This window comes from Vidua chalybeata, chromosome 11 (genome assembly GCF_026979565.1).
Source record: "Vidua chalybeata isolate OUT-0048 chromosome 11, bVidCha1 merged haplotype, whole genome shotgun sequence".
Classification (NCBI taxonomy): domain Eukaryota; kingdom Metazoa; phylum Chordata; class Aves; order Passeriformes; family Viduidae; genus Vidua; species Vidua chalybeata.
This window is the reverse complement of record NC_071540.1, coordinates 7,772,047-7,788,195: the sequence shown is the minus strand read 5'-3', so window position 1 is coordinate 7,788,195 and position 16,149 is coordinate 7,772,047. Positions and strand designations below refer to the sequence as shown.

Here is a 16,149-nt window from a genome sequence, read left to right as displayed (position 1 = left end):
AAAAATGAAGTTACCATTGCATATTTTAAGCAAAAAATTCTTTGACTACTACATTTTTTTTTTCCGACCAGTGACCCCCAAAGGCAATATGATAGGAACTGAAGTAAAGCTTTCAATAAAGCCAAGCAATTCAATTTCTCCAACTTTCTGTGAAGCTTCCAAGTTTGAAGTTGTTGGGTTTTTGTTAGATTGGGTTTTTTTTCCTGAAAGCTTCTTTGTAAATTCTTAGGCACATTCCATGGGTCTTTCATTACTATCAGTTATATTTTCCCTTTCTCTTGCAGTATGTGGTTGGCATATTTTCAAAAAAAATAAGGAGCTGACAGCTTCAAAAAAAAGGGGAAATACTCAGTGCACTTTAGCCCAGTGCTGGTAATGGCAGCAGAGGAAACTTCACTGCAGTGTTCCAGCTGTGCAGGGAAGGGATGCACGGTCACTGTGCCATCACACCCAAATCTTGCACTGCCTCTGTCCTCTTCCAGCTGTTGCCTGGCTGTTGTTCCCAGCTGTGCAATAATCCATGCAACCTCTGCATGGCAGGTTTTGCACTAATTTTTACTTTTACTAGGATGCATGTGTTTGTCTAATCTATATAAAAGAAGACATTCATATGCTGACCTCAGTGTTCAGGTAGATGATGGTACAGAAGAATTTACATGCAAGTCTGAGACTAAAAGATACACTTTTGGAATCCTAAATAGTATTACTGAATTTTGAATTACACAGAATGGCTTTTAATTGGCTAATTAAATGCAAATAATATTTTGTTAAGAAAAGCATAATAAAAAGAATTATAAGGAATGCTTCAGGAAACCACAAGTTTGAAATGAGATTTTTCCATTAGTCTTTCAGTTCTGTATAGTGATCTTGCATGTTTCATCAAATAAGGTTATTTAAAGTGACTGAACACTATCAGAATTGTGCATCTATTTCTGTAGGTTCAATGAGGCTGTTCCTAAATCCAGTACCACATGTTGTCAGTGCTGTTTAAACAAGAGAAGGCATTGCTCCTACGTGTAACTGAAACCACTTTCCCCTCACAAAGTTGAATTCTTCAGCCTGAAATAAGCTGCTGAGGACATTTCAGTTCAGCTCAGGGGAGAACACACTACCCTTGAGCTTCCAGCAAGTTTACATCAGGATAATGGAAACAGAAGGAAAATGACTTAATTCAGGTATAAAAGAACAAGTACTGTCACAGACAACACATGGCTCTGGTTTTCAGACAAGACTTTAGAAAGGTTAATGACACGAATTGCTTCCAATTTTATATGCCAGACTTCAGAGGTAAGGAGATTGATTCCAAAAGGTCCAGAATGGTTTCTGAATATCAAACTCTGCAAAATCTTCTGAGGTTTGGCTGCCCAACATCATTACCTTTTTCTTACAAATTTGATCTCCGATAGGCTGAAACCACAGAAAACCATGTCCTAAAATGTTGAGGATTTTACTCTGCCCAAGGTTTTTTTAAGCAATAAACTTAATGATTTATGATTTAAAACAAGAATATATATACCACCACTAATACCAATACCATAGCCCGTGATATCTGTGTGCTTTGAAATGGCATTTTTGAAACAAGAAGCTTAAGGGAAAAGACATAGTATTGAATAGTCTTAAAAGTAGTGTTAAAAAGAAATCATGTGTAGCATGATCAGGAGGACGTTTTTAAGTCTTTTTTATAGTAACAGTTCTATGGATGAAGTAAAACAAACTGAAGCAACGGGCACTTCCTCCATCTTGCCTACACTGATTTCCAAAAACCTAAAGAACAATTTGAATGTAAGAAATAAATCCCACTTTCCTTCTTGAAGATGCAAAACTATTTTCAGATTTTCTTGGAACAAGTAAAAAGCTGTTTCCAGTAGTTTTACAAGAGGGCAAATTGCTGTGGTTGCTATTTAATTAAATTTGAAATATTTTCATAAGTAAATTAATTACCAGTGACTGGGAACTTCAGATAATGTCAATAAACTGTTGACAGTACTCTCTGTAATTTCTCTTTTTATTTTTCATCTCGGTTCAGGGCTTTTATGTTTCTCAGGTGAGCAGTTGTCATTCTTAATTACTTGGTTGTAATTCTATGTGGAACTTTTCAGTAAGCATCAAACAGAATTCATGATAGATACAGGCTGAGGAAAGCAAGGAAGAGTCTCAAAGTTCTCCTGTGCTTAGTCAGCTTTAGTAAACTGGAACCTTCTACATGCTATCATCCTGTTTAGCTAATATCTCCCAATTTTAAAGGTAAATAAAAAAAAAATATATGCACATTTCTGCCTGCTGTGTAGCAGAAAGCATTCCTCTCTGACCTTTGCAAATGATCTATTTATATCCTGAAGCGTAAGATTTCTTTATCCTTTTCTTAGTAGGCATAAGAACCAGCGTTAGTAGCCATGAAATTATTCAGTGCTTTAAGAATTCTAGCTGCAGTATGTGACTCTCTAACCTCTTTAAGGCTGACTGCACACAGTAGATGACATTTTCTTCTATTCTCTTTAATTTAGTTGACATTCATTTCATTTGTAAGATGAAAGAAAAAAGCAAGATCTTAGTTGCAGTCTTCTCATGATCCTAAATATTTCACTCAAAAGTAATTCTAAAAGCTTTTCGATGTTATAGCTGTACCTTGTTCTTTTGGGGAAAATCCTTCAGCATGCATCATTAGTGAAAAAATTCTTAAAGAAAATCTTTTTTAGGTTGCAGCATGATCAAGTAACACATCTGGTTTGTTTCTATAACCAAGTCAAATGAAATACACCCAGCTTTGCTCCTTACTACTTGTATGTTGGAAACTAGAGGTTTCAGCTATTCTGTACTTTGAGAATTACTCCCATTTTAGATTTGGATATTGACACCTAGAGATTGAGCAGTTTAGCCAAGATCATGTTAGGGAAGGCAGGGACAGACTCAGGACTCAATCCCTATGTTGTCCTATCCTGTGTTATCTCAACTTCCTGGAAAAAGCCCTGTTCTTAAAGAGAAAAGCTGCTGAGTCAGTCCCTTGTGCCACATCTTCTGTAATTGAGAAATCTACCCAACAGTGTGCACAGTACACCTCGTCCTCGCAATAGAGACCTGAAAGTACAAATCCAACTTAAATTTCCTTGTCTGCTTGCTCATTACATGGTTCTATGTGGGGAAAAAAATAAATTTAAAAATGTGTATAATCTTTAGGAAGACCATTACTGTTTCTTTTTGCTAATAGGATTTTAGCTTAATAAAAAGATAACTGCATCAAGCTGATTTTTTTAGATCTCAGTTGACATTTATCTTGCTTTTTAAAATACAGTTATTATAATTGTAAACACACAATAACACAGAATATTTACCTCCTGATTAAACAGGTCTATTTCAAAACATGCCTGACAGCATAAGACAAGTGGCTGCCTCAAGAGCTGGTAGGGGAAGGGAGGTTCACAAAAACAGAACCGTGAAGTAATCGCTGTAATGAGCAGGGGTTCGGAATCCCCAGGCTGCACTAGCAGGAGTAGTTTGTCCCCAGAGGAGCATACAAGAGTGAAGAGCTGCTATTGCAAGTGGTGCCTTTGCTGTCCCTTGGTGAAGTGCTGCTGTGTTGTGGCCAATGCTTGCATTTACTGGCATCTGCAGGATGCCAGGAGGGTGGGTTAGGTTTTTCTTGAAAGGATATTTGGATTTGGTGGTGAGTTAGGAGTTTTTCCTGCCCCTGTGTTCAGCACAACTATGCAGAATGTTGTCTCACCAGTCTGGCCCACAGTGAGCTGGGTGAGCTGGGGTCAAGTGCTGCCTCCTGAATCAGGCCCTGGATGGGAGTGTGGAGAGGTAAAAAGGAGTTGGCTGTAAATTCATTACAAAATATGGATTCCTGTTCTTTAATTTACATTCTGTTTGTTGCATTTACATTCTGCATTTTGTTGTTTAACTTACAGTTTCCAGTTTCAGGCATGATCTATTAAGGATCAAAGCTGAGAGAAATCTAATGCTCTAAAAATACTGACTAAAGCACATTCTTGTGAAAAGCTGTTTCTCTTGGTCACAGAAACTCATTTGTGGTTGTCAAGTGTCCCTTGTACTCATTCCTGTTAATCTGGTGAAGGCTGAATTCACTGTGGTGCTTCTGAGGTGCTGATACTGTTCTACTGTGGAAGCAGCTCACTTGCTAAGAGAACAAAGAACACACACAGGATCTGAATCTGTTGGCCAAAAATTAAACTATTAGAAGATTTTATTTAAATGGAATACCTGGATACTTTGGAAATGGAACTTGATGATATCTGCAATACTTGTCTGTTTCCCCACTGCCTTTTCAGGAAACCAAGAATCTTATTTTCCATCTACAGTTTCTCCTACAATTATTATTAACTTGCAACCACTGCAATCCTGTTTTCATTAAATTAATTTATTCTTTGAAAATTTGTTCATGAAAATTTACTTAGCTAATTTTGTGACAGTAGTAATTACAGTTTAACACTGACAAGAAGTAAAGTGAACTTTCACATGTTGAGTCTAATCTTGTAAATCAGTGGGCAAGAAACTTGGTACTAATCATATAAAATTACATGCAGATAGTTGATTTCTTTTCAGCTTGTAACAAATAATGGAGATTTCAGTTAATGTAGAAATGGTGCTCAAAAGAATTGTCTTACCTAAAAATGTAAAGTGTTTAAGCTCTTCTCCAAGTGAGTGCTCACAAGTAGTTTGGACTGAGCTTTAAGAATTAAATAATCACGCGATTGGTGAAAATTTTTAAACATTTTTATTACTGACTGGGGAATGTGTACTTGTGTAGCAAGTTGGTAGTTTGGGAGTTGATTGATTGATTGATGGGGTTTTTTCCCCCTAAAGTACCTACTTGGGCTTGCTTTCTGCTTTCCTTGCAGCTGGCCAGCTCAGCCAGTCAGCACATTACGCTCTCCAGCTGCCCTACAACGTGCTGGGCTTGGGCCGCAGCGCCAACTTCCTCGACCACTTGTACGTTGGCATCCCTCGGCCCCTAGGAGAAAAGGTTGGTTGACATTTAACATTGTCAAGCTAATTGTTTATGGTGCTACCTTTCCTAAGAGACTTTGCATGGAAATACTGCTGGGACACTTGTTTTTCATTTTCTGAAGTAAGGATATCAAAGAAGGAAGTTTGTGTATAGAAAGGTTTGCCCAAAAGAAGCAGTTTGCCCAGTTTTTTTTTTGAGGGGTGTATAAGCTCTGAAGCCAAAATAAAACCAAAAGATGACTGAAACTGTCTATATTCAGTCATCAGTGCTTGTTTGTAGGGCAAATGGGTATTAGGTCTGAGGGTCCAATTATTGTGAACTGCAGTAGCTGCAGGGCTTTCCCAGAGTTGCTCTGGCTGGGCTGGGGCTCACGTAATCCTTTCTGCCTTGGTGATAAAACCATGGGCAGTGTCATGGTGGAGGGGCATTACTGTGATTCTCTAATCTTCACATGAAACATAAAAGGGGGATCCTCACCATTTTCAGACTTTAAAGATCTGATGGTACTACTTTGAAAAGTGAGGTACTCAAATGGGCCAAATTCTGATTTGGATAATTGTTTTGCCTGCCTCCTTTGTAGAATCAGTTCTTTTCTTCTTTCCCTAATATATTGTTGCTTTGTATTTTTAAAGTGTATGTTGTGTTTCATGTCAGCAATAGTTATTTTGCTTTTTACTTTTGGGGGGTGGATTTTAAAGCATTTTGGAGCTTTCAAAGTAACAGGTTTATACAAAGATAAAGGGATTAATTGCTTATATTTAAAGTTTTTTTAAAAACCCACAATGGTTTTATTTCCCCTTTCATATGTTTCAACAGAGAATTTCTTTGCTTTTAAGTATGTTGGTTTGTTAGGAATTGACACAGCCTTTGGTTTTCTTTCAGTCCATAAGAAAACAAGAATGGACAGCTATCATACCAAACTCCCAGCTTATAGTCATTCCCTATCCTCATAATGTCCCTCGAAGGTAATGTCGTCATTTGCATGTGCACTTCCCAAAATTACATTAATACACAGTGCAAATTAGGCATTATGTGTAGGTTTAGAAATAGTTATTTGTGTAGAAAGTTACTGAAGAACAAGGGCAGGGGGTCAGTGCTGACCTGGAGCTGAAAATGCTGCTCAGGTATTTACACAGCCTTTCAGATGGTGCCCATAAACAATCTATTAAGGAAAAAAACCTATTACCAGCTCTGACAAACAATCAAAATGTATTACCAGCTCCACTCCTGTAAATAATAACATACTTGCTAGATTTAACAACATCCTCAGTGACAAATTATAAACGTGGTAATGGTTGAATTAAGCATTTTTGTTTCACCACACATGCAATTTCTGTCTGGTTCCATAGAAAAGCCTTGCTTCAGCCCTTCTGAATGCAGAGCTGTTGCTACAGGAATGGATGTTTCCCTTTAAATAAAGGTGAATGGGTTGGTTGCACAAGAGCTTGAACACAGAATTCACTTTGCAATTAAAATGTTTCTCCCAGAAAGAGAGCATGATTCTCTTTTTGCTATTAGAGAAAACATTAGTCAAATATTCCAGCTGCATTTTGCTGCTTGATCTACCAGAGAGGTCAGTTGCATTTATCATGCAGAAATGATTCTGACATCAGTTCAGCAGTTAATTTTACTAGAGAACAAATAACAGTGATGTGCTGCTTGAGTTGCTAATTAACAACCACAGAAATAACATCTGCCAGATGAAAATTTAGTTACAGTCTTGAGGTATTTAAAGGTATGTGTTATGCAAAACGATTTCTGTTCTAGTATCTTTAAACTATTTTTGCTTTCATATAAAGTGGGTTTATGGACATTGTAGAATAACAGACGATGGAATCCCCAGAAGAAATCAGATTTCATAATAAAAGCTTCTTTTTTTTTTTTTTTTTTAATGGGTATGTGATTTCCTGAGAGGTCTCAACACAGGGTCTGCTCCTGACAGCTTTCCCATGATAGGAAACCTGTAGGATTACAAAAAAGGGGTTCCCCTGGCCTTAGCACCTCACATGATTTGAGAGTTGTCTTCCAGGAGCCCTAAAGTGTTTAATTTTGTTGATCTTCAGCCATAATCAACTGCTTATGTTTAGAGCTGCAGTTGTCCCTGGGTAAACTTCAGAAAAAGAGAACTGGACCCATGAGCCTGTCCAAGAGGAGCTTCTCATGGGGTGGAAACATCTTCCAGGGTTATTTTCCCCTGCTGCTCTGTGTCCCCAGGCCATAGGCATTCCTGTGAAAGGTTTCCTTATGCATTTTACTCTGTCCTAGGCAAAGGCAGGAGATAAATCTCCCAATGAGAAAAAGCTAATTCCCTGAGGATATCCATAGCATTCATGAAAAGTTAAGCAGAAGCTGTACTTAGACATGGTATTGCTCAAAAATAATTCTATTAAGCCATGTATTTCCAAGTAAACATCATTAAGCTTCAGTCTCTAAATAGAGCTGCTCATTTCTGTAGACTAGGTTGTCACCTGTCTTACCCTAACAGGTTCTTTTCATCTTTGCAAGTAAAATCTGTTTCCTGCTTCTTAATGAAGGGTATTAATGTTTCCTTGGATTTTCTTCTGTTGTATAGCTGGAGTGCCAAGCTGTATTTGACCCCAAGTAACATTGTACTGCTAACAGCTATAGCCTTAATTGGTGTCTGCGTTTTCATCCTGGCAATAATTGGCATATTACACTGGCAAGAAAAGGTAAGCTAATTTACTAGAATATTTTATTTAACACTCCCTAATATTTTACAGGCCTGTACATTGGGTTTTTTTTTTTACATTTTTCTACAGTATAATAACTTCTGACACAGACTGAATTAAGTCACAAAAGGCGGCTTCATTCATTATTAATTAAATGTTTATCACAAATTTTAAAATTGTCATTATTTTTATTTAAGACACTTAAGCTTGTCCATGTTCCTCTTCATTTTCTTTTTTCCATTAAGCTGTTATTTCCAATTTAAATGGCTATCTTTGTTTCATATATAAGCTTTCCATTTTGCAGTTTTAAGGAGAACTGTTTTGGAAAATGGAACATAAACTCAGTTTACTTCCCTTGAGTTCTGCTGGTAATCTAAAAATAAGGAGAAAGTCTTTTTTTGTAACCCTCTTTGCTGGTTGCACTGCCATTAGCATTCAGGAATATATAGGGAGTCAGTTGTGCATATTGGCTGCTTTGCTCTGTGGATCTGAATTACACATGCAGGATATAGAAATCCATTGAGTTGAAGAAGCATTTTGAAAGGGGGCTTTCATATCACAAAAGAAATGCATTCCCATTTTTCTTAACTATGCTCAGTTCACAATCATACCCAACTGGCAGAGTTGCCAATAAATGTTACTACATACCCAAACCATAATCTTAGCTGTCAGATAAAATTACTGCACATTCTGACATGGTATAAGTGTTTGTTTTTGTGATTGTGGAAATAAAATGACCTTGTTAAACATTCAGAAAAGTTTGTGCATGCTTCATATTTAAATGTTATTTGTCTGTCAGTCTTCACTCTTCAAAATGCTAAAAACAGTCTCCAACTAATAATAAAGCTGGGAATAAGACACACAAAGCAAATAAATGCAAAGTTTATGATGGCTGTTGTTAGCATGTCCTGCTGTACCAAGAAAGCACTGCTCACTTGTCACTCAGGGCTGGGCACTGCCTGGGTTTAATTCTCTCTCCAACATATCTTTAGCAAACAAGAATAGCAGAAAAGGTACTTGGACTTTGAGTTGGGGAAGGATTACCTATGTGTAATTCCATCTGGAGAAATGGAGATTTAATGGCAACATTCAAAATTATTTTATACAATAATTCAAGCATTGTAGTGTAAGGAAGATCTCAGCCCAGAGTGAGTGCTTTTAGAGCTGTTCTAAGTCACAGGTGTGTGTGAATGAAGTGGTATATTGGTTATATTGTAAACTCATTTCCAACTCTGCAGCACAAAATAGGCACAAATATTTGGACAAATTGTGTGTATTTTCAGACCATTGTATAAACATGTGTTCCTGTATTCTTCCTATAGATTTTTACCTTCCCAATGTTTAGAAGGGCTTGAGGTACTGAATAAATAAGAGTGTTCACCAAGGCTGTGTTGTGCACCCTTGACATGTGTAAAGTTAAACTCCAAAGTTCCTTGTTTCTAAGCTTGTTCTTAGTTTACTGCCTCTCAGCAATCCTCTCCTAAAAATACTGTCCTGGCTAAATGCCTGTCCCTTGCAGATCTCTGGAGTACATGTAGCAAAGAAAGGAAGGGGAAATGAGCTGGCACTTAAAATCTTTTCTTTCCCCCAGAGAATGTGTGTGTCTGTAAGCTGCAGTGGTTTATTCAGCAGTTTAAATAAATCCTGGACTTTGACCTCTGCAGATAAATAGTAGCAGGAGCCCTTTGTCTACACTAGTTCTTACACACTCATCTGCCAGCCAGGTATTGGAGTACAGAAAGAACTGTAGGGTTTAGGGGTAGGTGTTGGTCTGTCTTGCCTTAAAAATTTTGAATGCATTGAAGAAAAAAAAAAGCTTTGAAATCTCAATTACTAGATTTTAGTTTTGATACATCAAATGAAAAAGAAATTGAGGAAGAATTGACACGATTATTCATCTTACAACAAATGCAGTCCTGCTACATGTGCTACAGCCCTCGATAGTCCTTATTCTCATTCTTGAGAACTTGCTTTGGGGTTGTGAGGCCGGTCATGGAAACACTGCACAGTGATGGAAATACTGTGGAGAGGGTTTGCTGGATCCAGTAGGGTATCAGTTACTGTCAAATTTGAAGCAATAATTTTTTCAGGAAGCATACAAGAAATGGAGTGGAAATTGTTTCCTAAGTGAGACTATGAAATTTTGTGGAATGTGACAAGCATTCAGTGTAGGAAAGAGTGTGCCACTCCCTCCTTCCCACCCCTTTTTTGACATCCAAAATACTACTGACGCTGATAAAGTCCCTGCCAAAAAAGCCAGACTGATATATCTTAAACCTCACTGACAGCTCTGCTGCTGCTACAAAATGCAGTAAAATCCATATTTAATCCAATGGAGTTGCTATCACACATAAACATTGTGTAATGAGGAAAGCTTTGGCCTTCAGCCAAAGCAGACGATGAACTCTCATGGCAGAAGACGGGCACCGATTTCTGCCACAATTGTTGTGTATTTTTATCAACTGAGACACAGCTCTGAATGCCCACGCAGCACCTACTGGAGAGGCTTTTCTTCAATTTACTCCGTAAAAAAAAAAAAAGGAAGAAAAAAAAAAAAAAGAGAGAACATGGGTCTCTGCAAGCTAAAAAGCATTTCAGTCTGCTTTGCCAAATTCTCTCATGCTGGGATTTACACATACTGTCATGACACAAGCACAAGTCTGCACTGTGTGTTCAAGAATCTTGAAGAAATGCTTCCATCCTCTGTTAAGTGCTTTAGCACATGAGAGGAGACATGTGGGAGAGGACATGTTTTGACACATGACGTGAATTCTAGGTACAATTTAAATATGCTGCTTTTTCCAAGCACCACCCAATTCACTCTTTCAGCAGGTCAGTGTGTGTTCTGCATAAATAAGCAGGGAAATGCATCCTACTTCACATTTTCATAATACAAACAAAAGACACAGAACATTTTTCACCTACTTGGTGCTGTTAGTTGTTGGTTGAACTGCTGTCTTGCTCTAAAGTTGTATTTAATGGAATGGTTTTTAAATGAGATTCTTCGTACATGTAACATAAATTACATTTACAGTTAGTCCAGAGTAATTTCATTTTATATTTATAATGTAGACCAAATGGATACCAGGAAACAGTCTTCAGGTTTGAATTATTCCTTTTAAAAAGCATTATTAGAAATAACAGAAAATAATGGGTCGTAAATACTACAACAGCAGAGCATTAACAGCAGAAGCCAATTTTGTGTAGATTATTGCTATTTCAAGCTGACATTATTTAAAAGTTAATTGTTAGAGCTTTTACTAAGCCTTTTTGCCTTTTGTCAAATGGCTTGGAAAAAATCAACCATTCTCTGACACTTGACAGCTCATTTCTGTAACAGTATTGCTCTAGATTCCACAAAGTGTTTTTTTATTATTATTTTTCAGAAAGCAGATGACAGAGAGAAGCGACAGGAGGCTCATCGGTTCCATTTTGATGCTATGTGACATGCCTTAATATTTATGAAGGAGCTGCTACTCATTTGCTTAATTGAAAGACTAAATTCTGATTTTTAAAATTATTACCATGAAAGTACTGTTGGTGTGTTATTTGTAAATGTTGCATTATCTGGTATTTATTTGGAAAGTATTAAAATTAGACCTGAATGTCTCACAAGGCCTTTCAGTTAAGAGACTGTATATAATAGCATTTGGCCTTTATTTAACAGAATTGTAAATTTATTTTTCTTAGTAAAGGGATCAAATTGCATGTACCATTGTTTATGTACCAATTCTTTAGTAATATTTGATAGAAAGAAAGGTATGTAAATGAAGTGTAGCATTTCAGCAAGCAGAATACCTTGGATCACTTGAATTGGTCTTGTCCTTTGTTCATTCCTGCAAAACAACCTGGTTTTTGAAAATTAAACCTGTGCTATTTCTCAGATTACTTAATTGTTAATTGTTTTGATTGTATTAAATGGTGCTTAACCAAAAGTATTCTGTATTTTTCTTTGTTTAAATCCATATGTGCAATAGGTAAAGAGCTTAGGAATTAGAGAACCAAAAGGAGCCTGCAGTGTAATGTGAGTTCAGTCATCCTGGGATAGATGCAGTATTTATGTGTGCTACTTGTACAGAGAAGACAACGCATTAAAAAATTAAAATCATAAAAATGTATCAGCATTACATAAACTGCTTTTATAATTAAACTATAACTACATTTGTTTTAGAAAGGCACAATGTTGTTATGAAAGTAACTATTTTTTTAACATAAGAAAGGTATGGGGTTTCTTGTTTGGTTTTGTTTTTCAAGAAGTTAAAAGAAACATTTTTGAGGAGAGATTGAGGATTGACACCCTAAAATGTATTGCTAAGTGATGAGATATGCAAAGATTAAATTAAGAATGTAATAGGACACTCAGAATAATCAATGCACATTTTCTATGTACACTGCTATGCCCAAATTTCATAAGGCTGTAATAATGACAGAAGACATGTCACTCAACTTGAAATATTTGAAGTGGTGATAAAGTAACAGTTGCTCAGTGTACTTGGGATCCTGGGAGAATCTCTGAGAATAATCATGCTTTTATTTTACATGAGTTTACACCATTAATTCTGCAGTTACATCAGTTAATTTGCATTCCTAATACTGTTTGATAAACTAGAACATCTTTCTCAACAAACTGAACGTATTGGATGTCAAGGAACTCCTGTGTGCAGGGGGTCCCTGCTCGGGGCTGGCACCTCCCTGGAACACTCCCTGTGCCTGGCAGGGCAGCCCCAGCCAAGAGGGAACAGGTCCAAAGCTGGGCTGATGGTGCTCACCCTGAGTGCCAGTCAGGCCCTGGGTTACCATGGCAGTGCTGAACACTGACCCATTCACAGAGCAGCACCAAGCCACAGGGCACAGCAGCCTTGTGTGCTGAGTGTCCTGAGCTCTGAGGTTTCACTGGGTATTTCCAACATGCATTGATCAGATGCCAGCACAGAGATTCTCATATCACATTACTGTTGTTATTTGGGATAGAATATTTCCTTAATGCACACCTTCAATTTTTCTCATGAAAAGCTAATTTTTTTTTAGATAAATACTTAATGCTTTTGGTCTTTTAAAACTGTATTGATAGAATTGGCTCCCACCAGCAAAAGAAAGAACAGATTTCATGATTAGGAGGATGCACAGTTCAATATATTTTCCTGTCTTTTTCAGATGGTTGGAGAATAATGCTAAATGCATAATGCACTGTGGCAGCAAAGTTGTCTGTAACTCTCTATCACAATATAATACACATAGATTAGCTTCCTTTTGTTTTTGAAAAAGCAATTAGGAATAAAATAACCTCACGCTGACATTTAAGCTGTTGTACAAAACAATGAACTTGGTATCTTTTGCTCTGAGGTATTTTGCATGCTCAGTAGTGCATCATTGCATCACTATATACAGTATAATAAAGTTTACCCCAGGTTCTAAGTACTTGTAGCATGGCTCACAGTCTATGCATACTGTTTTGAATTAAGGCATTAAATATTGTTAAACCTGTTGTCAGAGGTTTCATGTTGTACTTTGGTTCTCTATTCTATAAGCATTAAACGTATGTTTGGGTAAGGTTATTGCCCTTCTGCCAGGAAGTAAAGGAAAGCAGCATCAATTAGGAAGTTGCATTTCCAGGTGATTGTCACAGTAACTGAGAAGTGAGAAATAGTTCGAGCTACATAAATTTTCAAACTGCAGCCACTCTAACACAGCCCTGGTGAGAAATGCTATTGGAAGCTTCCTCGGTGTGAAATTTCACCTATATAAAAATACTGTTGACAGGCCAACTGACAGATGGCTGTTGAAATACCATCTTTCTTTGTTCTCATTTTCCATGAGAAGCTTTAAGACTGAATCTTCCTACCAGATTTATCATTAATGCACTATAATCCCCCAACAAAAGAACCAACTTTTCTGCTGCAGATTAATAGGCATATTCTATATAGTATGATATTCCTCCTGTGCTGAGGTCATCATGCTTAACAGACAGAGACATTAAAAACACTTGCTACAGTTAATGGAGAAGTAATCACTACAAATGCACCGAGTTTGGTCAATTCAGGGCTTCTATAGAATCACAGAATGGTTTGGTTTGGAAAGGATGATAAAGATCATCCAATTCCAACCCCGCTGCTATGGGCAGGGACACCTTCCACTATCCCAGATTGCTCCAAGCCCCATTCAACGTGGCCTTGGACACTTTCAGGGATGGGGCAGTCACAGCTTCTCTGGGCAACCTGTGCCCAGGACTCATCACCCTCCCAGGGAAGAATTTATTCCTGCCACCTACTCTAAACCTCCTCCCTGCCAGTGTGAAGCCATTCCCCCATGTCCTGTCCCTCCATCCCTTGTATATTGTCTCTCTCCATGTTTCTTTGTCGGCTCCTTTCATGCACTGCAAGGCCACACTGAGCTCACCCCAAAGCTTCTCCTCTCCAGGCTGAACAAGCCCAGCTGTGCCAGCCTTTCCTCCCAGCAGAGCTGCTCCATCCCTCTGCTCCTCCTGGTGCCTCCTCTGGCCTGGCTCCAGCAGCTCCAGGTCCCTCCTGTGCTGGCCCAGGGCTGGGGCAGCTCTGCAGGTGGGGTCTCACCTGAGCAGGGCAGAGGGGCAGAATCCCCCCTCCCTTACTGCCTCCCCAAGTCCTCTGCAGGTTTGCTCTTGCCCTATTGATCCCCAGCCTGTGCCAGTATTTGATATTGAATAGGTACCAATGGATTGTAATTGATATATATAACTTCTTTCAAATTAATGACACCAAAATAGAGCAGAAGTCAATCCATAAGCTTCTGCTATATTATAACCAACAGTGTAAAAGCATTAACTGTCTCTGTTTTGAAGGTATTAATAAACAAATATTTTTTAATAATCATTTTTTAAATTTAGAAAATACAATTTATGCTTAAAAGAATCTCATACTTTGCAAATATGTAGTACTAATTCCATAGGGATGGGCAAATGTTTTGTTCAAAGAAGTATGCTAAGAAATCAAGAGCAGTAGAGGAGTTAAATCTGACATTGCTATGCTGCTCTAGTAACCCTACTATCCATTCTGGGAACAGGATCTAGTTGTTGAGGCATTGATAATATTGTCACTTTGAAAATAATCAGTCACACAGCACTGTTTTTATAATTAATTCCTGACTTCAGTGAAAAATGTGATCCCATCTATGATACAATCCATAACAATTATAACCTAATTTTGAAATTAATGGATTTTTCAACCTAAGCCAAAAAAGTCTGTAGGTATATTCTAACAGTCAGATCTAATTATATTACCTACCAAATAGAGAAGTGCACTGTAAGCTTTCTGAAGGCTATGAGTTTTGTTCCTGACTATTCAAAAGTTTGCAGTGTTTATTACTCAGTAGTAAATTACAAAGCCAACTGTGCATATTTATGTATGATTATGTATTACATATTTTAATACAATTACAATTGTATTATAATACAATACTGAGGCACTTGCACCTTCTATAATTTTCTAATTATAGAAATTATATAATGAAATTAGGATTTATCAAAGGCACCTAAATCATACTGACAAAACCAAGTACCAGAACAGTTAAAACATAACTCCTCATCTCTTTTCATAATTATTCATTGTTGACATCTATATTTTTGCAACTTCTTTTAAAAACATTGTCCAAATACCTGCTGGTCTAAGGCTGTTTGGGTTGTATACTTTGCTACTCAAGAACAGAAAATATTTTAGGTAAATTAAAGGTATAACTTCTCACAGAACAGCAAATCAAATGAAGTTTTAAGGAGAGGCAAACCCAGTTCTAATAATACAAATGTAAGCCTTTAGCTGCAGCAGAGCACTGTTGTGACTGACTCATTCCTCAGCTGCTCATGCAGGTGTTTACCTAGATCAGAATGAGTCCCACTGCCTTCCCTGAACCACTGCTACTCAAAAATAATCATGAGGATAGAGCCTCAGAAGAATACACAGCTGACTGTCCAAAAGTTGTCTTCAGCCTTTCTTGACTCCCAAACTGAAGTTTAATTAAGTGAAGCTTACTGCCGGTATGGCCCAGTGGCAGAGTTTTCCTCCTTGGAAACTCTGCAGGCTCAGAAGAGGAGAGCTGAAAGCTTCTTCAGACCTGTCACTAGTGAAAGCACCGCCTGTAACAAGAACTCCAGCAAAACAAAGCAACAGGGATGTCCACAGGAGAAATGTCTCTGAAAGCAGCAGTAAACGGAGGCAAAATGTGCCCCAAATCTACAAATTGATGCTACTCCCTGCCTCTGCCGCACTGACAGCTTGACACAGCCCTGGAAAGAGAACAGGATGGAAAAGCTGCTCACTTCCCCAAGTGTGTAATAGCTCTGTTCAACCTTCTAATGGACAAAGCAGAAGTTGAGCTCTTCAGTTAAATTGACTGTAGCAGATTGGGTCTTTGCAATTACTACCCAAACTTGTACTGAGCACACAGCTTTACAAGTGTTTTCTCTTGTCTCTTTGGTGAGAGACAACTGACCACAAATAGTTCTCTTGAATGCAAATTCAG

The 16,149-nt window shown here is 37.8% G+C and overlaps 1 protein-coding gene across 1 annotated transcript in view; it reads left to right on the top strand.

The window, feature by feature from the left end:
- ITFG1 (integrin alpha FG-GAP repeat containing 1) overlaps window positions 1–13,144 on the top strand; it is a 73,752-nt gene extending 60,608 nt beyond the window's left edge. The window contains exons 15-18 of the mRNA XM_053952656.1: window positions 4,860–4,984; window positions 5,852–5,934; window positions 7,542–7,659; window positions 11,046–13,144. Of these exons, the coding sequence (XP_053808631.1) occupies window positions 4,860–4,984; window positions 5,852–5,934; window positions 7,542–7,659; window positions 11,046–11,105 (386 nt within the window). The 3' untranslated portion in view covers window positions 11,106–13,144. The remainder of the gene's footprint in view (window positions 1–4,859; window positions 4,985–5,851; window positions 5,935–7,541; window positions 7,660–11,045) is intronic.
- Window positions 13,145–16,149: the final 3,005 nt, after the last annotated feature.